Below are 15,632 nucleotides of genomic sequence, written 5' to 3'. Positions count from 1 at the left end.
AGTCAATTAAAAATTATAAAGATGAAATATACGCCTACTTTATATATAGATAGAAAGTTGTGTATTAAAATCATAAGCCTATATATTAAGTAAACCATTAAAGAAGGTTCTGTAATAATACGAAGGCTATAAAATTACAGTTTCATTGTGTATGACGCTAATGCGTTATTAAACTGTTTATAAAATAATGCGTAGTGGGGCATTTAATAGTAGCCCTTCGTGTATAATATTTACGCAAACAATAATAGTCTTGCATGCGTTAGAAAATATAAAGAGAGAGCTTACTTACAGGTTATATTAACTGTGCTATAAGATTTGAGTTGAAATGCTTTACATAGTTAACCATAATATCCCTATTTTTTTATTTATTATTTTCTTAATCATTTATAAATATAAAAAATCAAATTAGAGGTCCGCTTTTATGTTTCAAGTATTGAAATAATGTATTAACCTATAAAATATATTTTTAAATTTATAAACCATTATTAAAATAAAATATATTGCTAAAGTAAATCAAGTTAGTTTTATAATATGTTTAACTAACTGATAAAAAGCTTTAAAATATTTTTGATTTATTTTTATTTGAACTTTATTGATTAGAATAGTTAAAAAATGTATTGTACATTTTTTTTAATGAGAACATCCCAAAATTACTATAACCCAACATTTGCCACAAAAACAAAGTATCTTTTTTAATATTTTAGCATATTTTTAATCAATTTTATAACGTTTTTCTTTTATATTTATATTTTCACTTTTATTAGACCACGATATTGCATTATTACAAATAGTTAATTAGTATGGTGCTTAGGTTTACATTTTAATATCTAAATTGACTAAAGATTTTATTTTTATTTTCATAAGTAATTAAATATATATTTTATACATATTTTATATTTTTTAAATATATTAAGATATTCCAAAATTGATCTAACCTAACTTTGACACATTGACAAAGTATCCCTAAAATATTTTGGCATACTTTTCCTTAACTAACTGTTAAAAATAATATCATGTATAATATACTGTTTACACTTGAAAATTTAGTGAAAATTTTATTTATATTCTAAACGTAAATTTAGGTTAAATCTAATATATTTCACGATCAAAATAACCCCAAAATAATACAATTTAAAGTAACTCTTTATAATATATTTATTTTAAATAAAATCAGTGTAACGTCAAAATTGCATAGCTTTTTTTTACTTTCAAGAATATATATTATTTTTTGGTTTTGGTTTTGTTTTGGTATGTTTGCCAAAAAAATATTAATAATTAAGGTTTTAAGTGAAACTAATAAAATTATATATTTTTAAAAATCATTTATGCATTTAAAACACATATATTTATTATAATACAATATAAAATTTTGTTGTGTAAAAAAATCATATAATTGATTAGAGAAATAGTTATGGACATACACAGATTTTTTCTGTAAAAGATAGACATTTTTTTAGAACGATATTCTAAATTAACCCTTTGAGTAGTGATTTAATTTTTTCACATTGGTTAATTTGTTAGTATACACCTGGGAGTGATTTAATCTTACGTATTTTTCCATAAATATTTTTGTTGTTATTTATTTATTAATATTTCTTATAAATTATAGAAAAAAAGTAATGCTTTTCAACATTTTATTGTTAGATTTATTTTTGTATTAGTATTTTTTAATAATTTATTTAGCATATTTTTCAAAGAATAATCGACTTTTGTGGATATTTAATTAAATTTTAGAATAGTTAAAAAATATATTATCTTTATTGAAATACTATATGTACATAATCACAATTTATTGAAGTATCAAAATATGGATATTACTAAATTATTGATTATATATTTTAGAGATTTATAATTTTGACTTTCATAGACATTTTTAATAATATATCAATTTTACATTAAAAAATTAATAATAAATTAATTCTACACTCAGGATATTTTTTTCGATTTTTTAGCATCTTTGACTTCTGCAGTCTCTGGATGCTTTTGGGTCAGTATCAGTGTTGTCGAAAAATTGTAGTGTTGTCGAAAAATGTTTGATCTATCGTGTAAAACGAATATATAATCAGTTCAAGAACACTGCTCTGAAGCACAGCTAATGATATTTTGTACAGTTTTTTTGTTTATTTCTTTGATCTTAATTAAGTGTCAATCTTTCAAGTAGGATTTTTAATTAATAAAATGTGTGAAAGCAGTCTCTAATTTTTTAGAGTAGGTAATTATGCCACACTCAGATAAATTTTATTTTCATATAAAAACTTTGAGTCGAAGAATGACATTTTATCTAAATGTTTTTCTGGTTTTTAAAATCATATTTTTGTATATTAAATAAGTGCTAATCTTTTTAACAAAAAATATTGTTATATCGCTCTTATATCACATCCGGAACCTCACATGTCTCATTAGTATTAGCTCATATGTTAATTATTGCACAGATATGTATTATGTATCGATATCATATTTCGGTCGCACGTTTCCCAACAATACAGCTAACAATTAAACCAACAAACAAATACACAGCGACGGCAAACCATTACGTGAAAGTGATTTCTCTGTGGGCGCCATCTGGCCGTGTGCCAGAGAGAAAGGAAAACTGTGCCACAAGTGCGTGCTATTCAGCTCAAAAAGACATATACTGACATTAACCAGTAAAGACACTTCTTAGAACTAACTCTTTTTCATGATCTAATGGAATTTCGTAATATACCATAAATACTGAATACAAAAAATGTTCGAGCCTCGGTGAACTCATTGCAACTTTGTTAAGAAAAAAGTCTTTTAGAATGAGCGATTCATTATTGTGTTAATATAACAATGGATTTAAATGGAAATCATTAATACTTATAATATTAGATAAAAGTAGTGAAATAGATAATAAATTAATTGCGTTTATTTTTATTTTTATTTACTAATAAGGAAGTCAAAATGTCATTGTATTAGCTATGACGTCATTTGTGGTCAATGCAAAAAATCAAAGTACAGGTCATTTTATAACCGTGTTTAAGAAAAAACATTGGCCGCGAGCATTGAAAGTAAAAAATTTACGTTCTTATCGAATGCTTTAAATAATTCTGTTAATTAATAAAAATTTTGTATGACAAAAATAATTAAAACAAATAAATAAGTTGATGATATAATTTACTAATCATTTTTGACACTTGATTAAATAAAAAATTTTACTTCCTCTTCCTATCTTAAGCCATTTTCTGTATTAAAAAAATAGACTAATCTGATTTACGAGGCTTTAATATATTTTTTAAATAGTATAAAAAATCCTACGTAATTATTCTGCCTATTATTTTCATGCTTCATGGTTATTATCATGTTGTCATTGATTTCCTGAATTAAAATCCAAATAATTCAAACCTTTTTAAAGTCATTAAATCTTTTTATAAAATATTTTTTTACACTTTTTTTGTTTTGTAAAGTTGATTGAGATTTCTTGTTAACTACCTATTTTTATTTAATTTTGCTGCTTTACTTATTTTTATTTTATAAAATTGTTTAGCTAAAAGGTAATTGTATAATATTACATACAAATTTTTACGTATAAAATTTAATTTAAATGTAAAAAATATAATATTATAATATAGGTCTTAATGTACAAAGGTGTTTCTTTATTCCATTAATGAAACTTTATTTTAGTGAATTATCCTTGGTATATTTTTTTAAGTAACCATTGCTTTTTTAAATGTTAATGGAATTGAACTTTTAAAATAGATGTTTAACTAAAGTTTTTTTTTTAATAACTCCTAAAACGAATGAGGTACTTTTTTATTGTTACTTTATCTCAGTATTTTTAGTTAAAAGATTAAAATTGTGCATATATTGTTTTTTTTTAAAGACAAGAAGATTTATTGTAATATTATATTTTTAACAGCGCTAATTTTATTAACTGTTTTCATTTTATATAAAATGTCATTATATGATTAATTTAAAAGTGTAAAATGTATTAAGACATTGTATAATTTATAAGTATTAAACTCATATAGAATATTCCTGTACAATTTTCATAGGAGTTCGTAAATTTTTTTTTTGTGTTTTTCGATTCGTGTCACTATATTTTTATTTAAATATTATTTTTAAACTTGCATATAAAAATTAATACACTCATAATCTTGACATGAACATCTAACCTAAATTATTTTTATTTATATCTACAACTGCTCTCATTTCATTGTTCTGTAACTCTTATAAATCTTTTTTGCATAAGCATTACTAGCTGAAAATTAAAAGATTGCATAATAAGAGAAATAAGGCTATTCTATTGTGCTATAAATAATTTTTCTATAATCTATACTTATCGTATCAGTTAAGTTATACTTTTAAATTAAATTTACTATAATATTTACAAAAATTACTCATAAATATTTGGTTCGCAAATAAATGCGTCTAATAAATATAAATATTATTAAAGCACTGTCATTCAAATGTATTTTATTCTAATTTAACATATCGATTTTCTCTTTGGTTATAATGTATTCCATTTAAACTATTAACATTCACTCTAAAACATTACTCTATAAACCCATAATTATTAGTAGAAGGGTCTTTTTTATTCAAATACTTTCTTAAAATCATACTTGATATTTCCTGTTATTATCATCATAAAATACCTTAGGTATGTAACAGTACTTTCTAAAAAATAGGTGTTATAGATTAACTTGTGTTTACAGTATTCATTAAAAATATATAAAATATTTTTTCAGCAGAAAAAATATATTGTTAATTTTTCCCATTTTTCATTAAAATATATTTTTTTAAGTGTTTTTGTCAGTACTATCTTTTTCCTTAAAATTATTGTATTATTTTTATTATATATATATGAATATCAATAGTGAATTTGTTGATGGCAAATATCACTCGGATTAAGACATAACCCAAAAACAATCGACCGTAACGTTCACTCAAAACTTCACGTGAAAACTCTCACTATTATAAATTGCTATAATATTACATAACGCAATACGGTCAGAAGTAATCTATTTTTATTTATACATGCCATTACTTCTCACTAAACTATGCCACTAAATGAACTCATTTCTGATTTATAATCAAAATAATCGAAATTGTTCGCACATTTGTCGTTACGGTTGAACAATCAATTTTTTTGAACACCATTGTCATGGCCAACCGACACTTTAAACTATTTGCAATGTCGGCCATTGTAACAATTACAAAATTACCATTGGATCATAGTCTATTTTTTTGCTACACCCAAAACACGGCCATTCAAGGTACGCAATATTAATTGAATATTAAATGAGAATTTGTATTAATAAATGTTCATGACAAGGCCGTTTTGTGGACAGTGATAAAATCAGGCAGTTAGCAATAGGGACAATGGGAAAGTGAGATGATTTTAATTAAAACGGGATGTATTGGTTGCTTATTAACAATATTTAAGAATATAGATTTAATATTACGGAAACCATCCAATGTGTATATATTTTTTATGACATACATTCTCCTTTATATTCAACTATAGAATTATTATGAATGAATTGAAAATGCATTGAAAACGAAGAATATGAAGGCCGTATAAATTTTATTGACTGTGGTTATAATCGCTTTTGAGGAGAAAGAAGTGTTGTGTAATAGACATTTGTATACTAAGGAAATAGCAGTGAAATCTAATATTATTATTTAAAAATATAGTCTTCGAATCCTAGAAGAGGCAAAAGTAAAAAAAAGTTTTTCCTATGATTCATTTAATAAAAATAGAATTTAATAATAGTCAGTCATTATATTAATTGCTCAGTTATTATTTATAGGCAGTTTTTTATATCAAATTGTTTTTAATTAGACTTTGACTGAATGTTTATATTGAAACAAAGAACAATAAAATGCTTTGCTGTAGTATATATAAAATGAAATGGCTTAGCAAAAATATGAAATAAAATATTTATATACAATAATTACAAGTAATTATATATATTATAAAAAAATAATTACTCTTATGACAATGTTAATGACTATTAATATTTCTTACTAAACATATGATTACAATTCTACTGAATGCCTTATTTAAAAAACATTGCCCATTTTATTTATTATCAAATATCATATTATTGTTGTATCTTATAAAATTACAATGTTTTTTTTCGAAATAGTGTTTTTAACGAATTTTATGGTTTAATAATAAATAGCTTTTTTTATCAAGGTTAACTATTACTATTTGAACAGAAAACGATTATTTGCTTTTATTGATATAAAATTATATGGCTCCGTACAAATCTAATATATTTTATTATCTAAAGTTTTTTTAGTTTTTTTAGCTACATATAATAGTTTTTTCAATACAAAATTAACAAATAATCTATTGAATAATATTAAAATGCATGGATTGAAAGAAATATTATACAATTTAAAATTATTATAATTTTACTTTGAAATTATTAAAAAAATTATTTATCACTAAATATTATTGTTGTATTTTATAAAATATATTTACATGAAAAACAAACATTTTTGCTAATAATTATATTAAACGGAAATTTGAGAGTCAAAAGACATGAAAGTGTTTCTAAATTATATTTTTCGATATATTTTATTTTAATGGTAAAATAATACGCTAGATATAAAATTAAATAGCTCCGTAAAACTTTAATAGCAAATATTTGTATACGAAAATTGAGTAAGTTTAAATTGATGTAATAAAAAAATAGTTCAATATTACTGACAATTTAGTTTTTATTATTATTGACAATGACACTGACCATTTTTAATGTTTTACATAAACTACATATTTTATATATAAACGTATTTATTTTAAAGTTATTTCCCGTTTTATTAATTACGGAATATTACTGTTGTGTTTTATAAAATCTGACAATTTGTCAATAACTCAGAGGTTGCGGGTTCGAGCCCCGGCAGCGACACTTTAATTTTTATTTATAAAAAAACCGCCCATACTGTAGTGACATCTATTGCTTATAAATTATATTACACGTAATAATTTATAATTATTAATATACATTGATGTCACCGATTCTCAGACTTTCGATCCAGTGGTTAATATTTACTTGGTATTCTTTATATCTGATTGACTTACTCAATTTCTACAGATTTACCACGTTGGAACGCATTGGGCTTACGTCTGTCAGGTTACAACTGAAAATTTAATAAATAATATATATATATATATATATATATATATATATATATATATATATATATATATATATATATATATCAATTTTATGAAATTATTTTATAATGGCTTATTGCTTTTCTAATTAAAATTACATTTATACATTTAATTATAATTAAATATGTAATTTTGCTTTTACTGATAATTTATGGCAAATTTATAACTATTAACTTACTACATATTAATTGATAGTTTATTTTTAAATTATGACCCATTTAAATTTATACTACATAGTAATGTTGTATTTTATAAAATCAGACTGCTCGATAAATTTATTTTATATGAAATAATCAAGTTAATTAAAATTGGTAATTATTTAAAGGGCTGTATTTAATTATTCAAATAGTATTGAAAGTATGAATGCTTGCATTAAAAAAAATATTTTGCATTAGTTGACCATTTATGACAAAATTACTCACAATTTATAATGAGTAACTTATTACATATATAATAATAATAAAACTGACTACTTTTATATTAATGTTATTAACCATTTCTTTTATTACTAAATTTTGTAATAAATAAAATGTCAGTCAGATTTATATATTTACTTTATAAATTCAGTAGAAAAAACACGTTTTATTCTTAGAATAGTATGTGTGACATATGTTTATGTTAAGACATAAATACTGAAAAATTTTATCAATAACTAAACATAAATAATATTGTAGTATTTTTTATTCAAAAAAAATCACGCATTTCTGACGAAATAATATTATTGCATTTTATAAAGACAGCTTTTTATATTCACTTTACATCAAAAAATATTTATGAATTGCATATTGCTGTATTATTAAAATAACAAATATGGCAAAATTATTTATGATGCACATATTTTATACAGTATTTTACTATTTATAAAAATATAATTACTATTAAAATATTATTAAAATTATTAAGATTTAGTTTACTAGTGACGAACAATATTTATATATTACATTTTTATTATATATAAAAAAAAATATTATTACATATTGAATAGTGTTTATAATTAAAATTTAAATAAATCCTTGCTTGTGTTTCTTAATAATAATTAAATATTAATTTTAACTGTCGAGTTAATTAAACATTAAAGTATAAATACCCAACATTTTAAGTTTATTTATAGCTCTAAATGTCACAAATATGTTTTTTTAATCCATATGGCATTTGTATCTAATGTTCTAGATAAAAAAAATATATATGTTATAATAAAATATATATATCACACATATTAGATTACTTAATTGTGATAATTTACATAATATATTATATTTTATTAGTTTCAATAATATTTAGACACAACGTCCTTTGCTTTCATTATTTTATTTTCAATAACTACATATGCTAAATAATGATACATTCCAAATTGCATATTTGCGTGAGGTGAACCGCTTGTCGTAAAACATATCCCTTGTAATCTGATCTGATAAAAAATACGTAAGACCTTGCCAAATCAAATCGTATCCTTTCTAGACGACGTGCTTGATATCATGTTCCATTTTTAAGCTGTCTTATAAAATGCGGATACATGTATTAAATGTCAAAAGTTAGTAAAAGTGGCAAATCACATATCAATCTTAATATTAAGATATCATATGACATTCGCGTAATCAATAATTAGTTATGTAACGTCAGTTTGAGGGGCCCTGGTTAAGTTACCGCACGCAAAAAATGCAGTTGTCGAAGCATGGAATATTGATCCGGTTTACGACAAACAATGCCGCTGGGTTGCGAATGCGATCTATATATCTTAAGCAATTACTATTGAAGTAATGTTTACTGTACGCAATGACAGTTCTGTGAATAACAATAAAAATAATTGGATATTATAATAACATACAATAAAAAGTATATCGGCATAACATCTTAATATGAATGTACATACTCAATTAAAATTTCAATTTTACTAAGACTGCCAAATCATGAACATGTTGACATAGATTTGAGCAATTGAGACATTTGAAAATTAATGATGATTAAAATGTTAAAAAAAAATGTTGATATGAAAAACTGATATATTTTCCTATATGTATATATAAGACCAAAATTTATTAGAAATACCTTATGAGATTCTATTAGGAAAATGTCATTCTTAAATATGATATCTGTATTGGTTGCTAGGAAAATTATTGCCATTTATGACCTTCAAGATTAAATACATTTTTTTTTATATTAATTAACTATTATTATCAAAATAAACAAGATTAGAATTAACATTTTTTTGCCTCACTTTTAGAGATAATTCAGTTTGCTTAATAAAGAACATACTCTATAATAAGTTGTCAAAAATCTTTAACAAATTATAATATGTATACGAGATTAGTATTATATATAATGAGTGAAAGTGGTTATTTATTTTTTATTTATTAAATAAACTTTTTTTATGATTGAAATGTTAAAAAATGAATGCATATTATATTACATATTTAACCATTTTACTTTCATGATTTCATGATAAGACTTTTAAAAAAATACCGCATTGTCCTGATTAACAGTCTCGTCTAATATGAAATAGAGCATAAAGGACAAAAACTCCAAAACCAAAAAATTTTCAAATACAGGAAAAATATTTTTCCTGCAATTTTATTCACAAAAGTGTTTTTAAAAAATAAATCTAATTAAGTTAAGTTAGCAACTTTAATTAAAAAAATTAAAAATTATATACAAAACATATATAAATAATAAATTTAATAATTCAATAAATATTAATAATAAATTCCTTTCGTATTATAAATTTATATAACTATTTGAGAATTTTTGCATTACTTAAAAAAAGTTTATAAAATAAATAAACATCCACTTATTTACAGAATGCAAATATAAGCTATTATAATATATGTATAAATTGAATAAGTGTTTTGATTAGCTAATTGCTTATTAATAAATTAAAATAAAATAACTACTTACGAAAAACACGATGTTTTCGAAATCATCCTCATTTTTTTAACTACAATTAATCACAGCTCTTCAATTCAACCTTTTAACCTTATGATCACCATAATTGTGTAATAAATGCAGATGCACCAAAATAATCGTTAAAGCTTTCCCGATTAAAGCGCACTGGTGAAATCTGAACTTTCCTTTGCCTCCTCCCTCGACCTCTCTACCTTTAATTGCAAGTTTCACCTCAGATTGTTACATTGCAGCATATTTTTATAAAATTTATTAATTAAATTACACAACACAAATGTGTATATGTACAACAGTACTAGAGTTGTATTTATTATAATTAGATAAATTAAATTATCTTTATATTATCTCCTTTACTAAAGACTTATTCTTTATATTTTCAGGCCTTCCCAGACTGGTCATGGCATGGTGCTGGTGTCGGAGACTTCAACTGTTCTGGCCTCATCAGTGTCTACAGAATAAGGACCGATCGCTGCAACAGACTATGGGTTTTAGACTCTGGAATCATGGACTCGATCGACAATTTTACATCCGTGTGTCCGCCCAAAATCGTGATATTCGACATGAAGACCCATAGACCTTTGAGAAGTATCCGTTTGCCCCAAGAAGTCTTGAGAATGAATACCTTGACTACTAATCTCATCATCGATCATACGCATAGCAATCCAGCTGGGCAATGCAATGACGTATTTGTCTACATATCTGATACCGCAGCCCCTGGTAAGATATAATACATTTTTACTAGCACACAGATGTTTTACTTTTTTTTAATTCATCGTTTTTTTGCTATATAGACTTTTGCTTTATTAAAATATTTTTATTCAATATATTAAACAATGATCTGAGTGAATATTCAATTTTTTCTGTAGATTTTAATTAAGTGTTTTATTATATAAATAGTAATTTTTTTTATTATCATTGTGATGAAAATTTTGTATTACTTTTACAGTTATTTTTGATAGCGTTTTCTCTCTTTTTGACAAAATAATATTGTAGCTTTATAAATTAATAATTTATTCATAATATTCTTATAATGATGAAGAAGTATTTTTCAATATTATGATACTTACATCTATATTTCTCTATAATATCTCATATTTTAGATTTTATTTTTCAAAGGAAAACATTTTTCTTTTACAATATAGTAATCTAAATAACGTTAGTATATTTGTTAATTATACAATATATAAAAATAAATGGTATATATCGAACTCATTTAAAGCTTAGTTTTAAAGTAAGATTTTTAGTAAACTAAATAATATTTACACTTACTTAAATTATTTACAACTTTTTTTAAAAAAAATAAGTATGTAACAATTTTCAGATATCTGGATTTTTGTATGAATTCTCTATTAGGTATTAATTTAAAATTTATTGCAGAATGCATTTTTATAAATTAATATGACAGACATAACTTATATATTTAAATTAATTATCTTATTAAAAATTAAAAAATATATTTGTCATAAGGTGACATAAAAATAGAAATCTAGTATTTTAACATATTTAATAAAAAAAATCATAAAAAAATTTAATACTTTTACTTTGAAAAAAGTCAAAGATCACTTAAACTATATATTTTTTATGAATTATTAAGATAATCAATAATACATATTATAAAGTAAATTATTTAAATTAAATTTATAGTCACATAAATTAAAATTTCTGGTTTATTTTGAGAGCTAGTTTTTTGTTATGATTTTATGTGTTTTTTTATCTTATTTAATGATAAAATTATGTATCGTAACGAAACATAAATAATCGTAAAAAACTATGACATAAAATGCATATGCTAGCAAACTTATTTTCTATTTGATTTTTATTACATAAACGTTATTATTTTAATTTTGACGTAGAGCCTAAACTAACATATAAATTATTTCCAAATTAAATATATGTCAGATAGTTAATATTATATACAAAAATTTTTCAAAAATAAAATTGACCTAAATTTAATTTTTCAAAACTAAAATCTAAAAATGCAAGAAATATTTTATAATATTGCCTAAGTCCTACAAATTCTTTACAATTTATTTTTACTTTTAGGAATGATTATATATGACGGCAGAACCGACAGAACTTGGAGAGTGACTCATGCATCAATGTACCCAGATCCTGAGTTCAGCGATTACAGAATCGGAGAAGATACTTTCACACTCATGGATGGAATCGTCGGTTTAGCTTTCTCTCCTAAACAACAGTTGGTCTACTTCCATCCTCTTGCAACTGACAGGTAAGGATTTAATCAGGATAAATCTATCTTACTTTAATAATATTTTTTACATTTTAAATTGCAGGACTTTCATGATATCCACCGCTGCTCTACAAAGAGGACCACCACCAAAAGGTCAGGAACTTCCAGTAAAACTAGCTGGACGTAAATCTTCCCAAGGCCTTGGAATTGACATTGATCCAAACACAGACACATTCTTCTACAGTCCTTTGACTGAAACTGCCATCGCTTCATGGAATCCAATCACAAATCAACACGAGTAAATATGTTTAAATATTTTTAACACGGCATATCTTAATGGAAAGCCTAACTAAAATATTTTTAAATAAAAAAACATGTAGCTAAGTATTAAACCATTTATTTACAGAGTTATAGACTATGATCCAGAAAGATTGCAGTTTGCTGCTGAGCTTCGTTGGATCGAAAAAGACGGAGGCACTCTTTGGGCTCTCACCAGTGCCTTCCAAAGGTTCTTCTTGAAAACAGCATCACCATCGATCGTCAATATTAGAGTTCTTCGCATTCTTCCAAATTACAATCCCTATCAACAACTCTCGCGCGGTTATCGTCAAGTCAACTCTACTTCATACTATTAAAAAAAAGTACATCACTTAAATTAATATTAGGTTGAGTAATAATTTAATTTCCGTTGAGTTATGTAAACTTCAATCATTTTAGAACTCATATTTTTTTAGTTAAAAATTCTAAAGGCATGACTCTGGTCCAAATATCAATACTTGCATAATTAATATCTGATGAAAAATATTGTTTTTATGACACGCATAGATATTTAACTTTCGAGAACTGAAATATCAAAATTGGGGTGCAAAATTTAAATATTATTTATTAAAAAATGCAATATAACATATTCTTATGCATTATATTACTTGGGATATTTTTATAGTATAAAATCAGTATCAGCTTGATATTATTATTATAAATAAATGGTCAAATATTAAGATTTTTTGGTACAAATGTACACTTGATGATGAGAAGGTGCACAAAGCTATCGCTCACTTTCTTTAATCAGAATCATTTATCTTGTAAATTATATTTTTATACTTTTAAAACTATTATATATTGCAGTTTTCAAGTGTTAACTATGCCGAAATTTATCACGACATACATCCCTTATACCGGTGTTTCGATCATTCATGTTACGGTCATCATCTTGGGTGAAGTCTTGATTTTATCTCTTCCTACGCTGATTTTTTATCTGCGTCATCTTCAATTTAATCTTGTGACTCTTGATGCTGCTTGAAATTGATTTTGTGCTATATCTTTTGTTTATAACTATTTTTTTTAATTCATATCTCAATTGCTACCCATTTTTGTCATACAATGAAATACAAAAAGTCTTACTATATAATATATAACCATTTAAGTATGAAAATGTTATTTTGCCATATACTTATATTTATAATATAAATTTAATAGCACCCACCCTCATCTTATTTTAGAATTTTTGCAAAGCATTTGTCTGTGCAGCAATAAAATTTGCTATTTTTTTTAAAAAAAAATTGCTTGTTGTTTTAACACTGTTTAATATAAATATATATTTAATAATAAACAGTGTTAAAACAACTTTTATATGCGAATCAGTGACGTGCGGTGACTCTTGAAACAGGGCATGGGGTCAGGGAGGGGAAACAAAAACTATATTTTTTAATTTATTTTCTTTATTTGCCGCTCCTTACAAAAGTCATTAATAATCGCATCATATAATATATGTTCTTTCATTAATATGTCTAAAAATATTTCCAATTGAATGCAAGAGCTGACAATCTTTTCTCACTTTGACTATTTCTAGTTAATGTATTAATTCTTTTCATTATAGAAAATGATCTTTCTACGGAAGTACTTGTCGCCGGTATGGTAAAATTAATTTTATTAAATTTAATACTTTCGTATCTTTTAGTTCATTTTTAATAATCAGATTATTAATGCAATTTATAGATTTTAAATGGAATTCTGGTGACGAATATATATATAAATAAGTTCACTTTTCAACCTCATAAAATTAAAAAAGGTCCATATGAGCGTCAAAAGCGGTTCTGGAAAATTATTTTTGTATTTCTTAAATCGGGATGTAAAGTGTATGGAAGATTTCACACCTGCCCGGCTATTGGTATGGAAAGCCGACAGCTCCCATTGCACAGGGCGGAGAAATACAGATTCAAAATGACGACCGCATGTACGGTTGATGACACAAGAGCACGAGTAACGACTGGAGTTTTAGTGCGCATGCGTGACCAATTCAATTCCCGATAAGCAATTCATGGCGCATAAAAATGGATTTAATGAGCAATGAACCCAGCAGTACTTTTTTGTTGTTCTTAATTGCTTCTTTTAAGCGTATGAAATTACTTTTAGAGCTTTATGTTTAATGGAATAAGACTGATAATCCTTTTTCGTGGCGCTATAGCCCCAGGCGTGCAGTGATGCACGAAACCGCATGCATTCCAGCGCAAAAAACACAATATAGCCCGTAAAATAAATTTCGGTGCCATAAACTTCGCCCTAATTGCACAGTAATAAATGCATACTAAAACTAATAATAAATATAATACGTAGTTGAAAATATCAACAACATATTCTTGAACTTATTTTTAATATTTTAACCACTCTTAAAGCTTCATATTCGGCTAGGCATCCATTTCCATGCTGCTTAAATAGGCGTGCGGTGATGCGCGCAACCGCATGCGTTCTAACAAAAACACACAAAACTAATTTTGGTGCCATAAACTTCGCTTTAATCGCATAATTATAAATAAGAACTAAAACTAATAGCTATTATACTGTGTATTTTTAAAAAATCAGTGTTTTTAATACTTTCAAGAGATTCTTGAAGCTCCATATTCAGTAAAATAAGACCGATCATGCAGCTATTTCAATGGCACTTAAGTAGCACTATATCTCAGGCGTGTAATGATGCACGCAACCGCAAAAACAACACTTCTTTGATAGTTTAGTAAGACTAAAAATAAAAATGAATATACTGCGTCAAGTAAAAACAAAATATTCGACGACTTATTACTCAACCTATTATTTTACATATGTACATAGAACACAAATAGAAGCCGTCTCATTGGTAGACAGCTTAAAGATATCACAATTAAAAAATACATAATAAATTAAATTAAAATATATATTATTAAAAACATAATAGTGTACATAGAACATTGTTTTAATAATTTATTTTTAATATACGTTAGTCAAACGATATATTCTAATAGTTAAAACAAATAATAAAAATTAGTCACAATAGTTTTAGTTCGTCGTTTCGAATGTAAATATGTATACTCCATTCAATTGTATAAATTTAATTACTTTTGTACATTTTTTATATATAAATAT

At 24.6% G+C, this 15,632-nt stretch overlaps 1 protein-coding gene across 2 annotated transcripts in view; it reads left to right on the top strand.

Annotated features, from left to right (window-relative positions):
- Window positions 1-15,632, top strand: part of LOC148237285 (dopaminechrome tautomerase-like) — a 30,280-nt gene that overhangs the window by 14,386 nt on the left and 262 nt on the right. Inside the window, exons 3-6 of one of the 2 annotated variants that reach the window (XM_088205198.1) lie at window positions 10,426-10,762; window positions 12,089-12,275; window positions 12,340-12,534; window positions 12,643-12,877. In XM_088205198.1, the coding sequence (XP_088061324.1) occupies window positions 10,426-10,762; window positions 12,089-12,275; window positions 12,340-12,534; window positions 12,643-12,871 (948 nt within the window). In that variant the 3' untranslated portion in view covers window positions 12,872-12,877. Of the gene's footprint in view, window positions 1-10,425; window positions 10,763-12,088; window positions 12,276-12,339; window positions 12,535-12,642; window positions 13,094-15,632 lie in introns of those variants that run through there. The other variant, XM_088205197.1, reaches the window with a different exon arrangement.

The sequence above is a fragment of the Plectrocnemia conspersa genome, unplaced genomic scaffold (assembly GCF_051122295.1).
Source record: "Plectrocnemia conspersa isolate PC_06_02 unplaced genomic scaffold, ASM5112229v1 ptg000002l, whole genome shotgun sequence".
In the NCBI taxonomy this organism is placed as follows: Eukaryota; Metazoa; Arthropoda; class Insecta; order Trichoptera; family Polycentropodidae; genus Plectrocnemia; species Plectrocnemia conspersa.
This window is presented reverse-complemented; position numbering and strand designations above follow the sequence as displayed.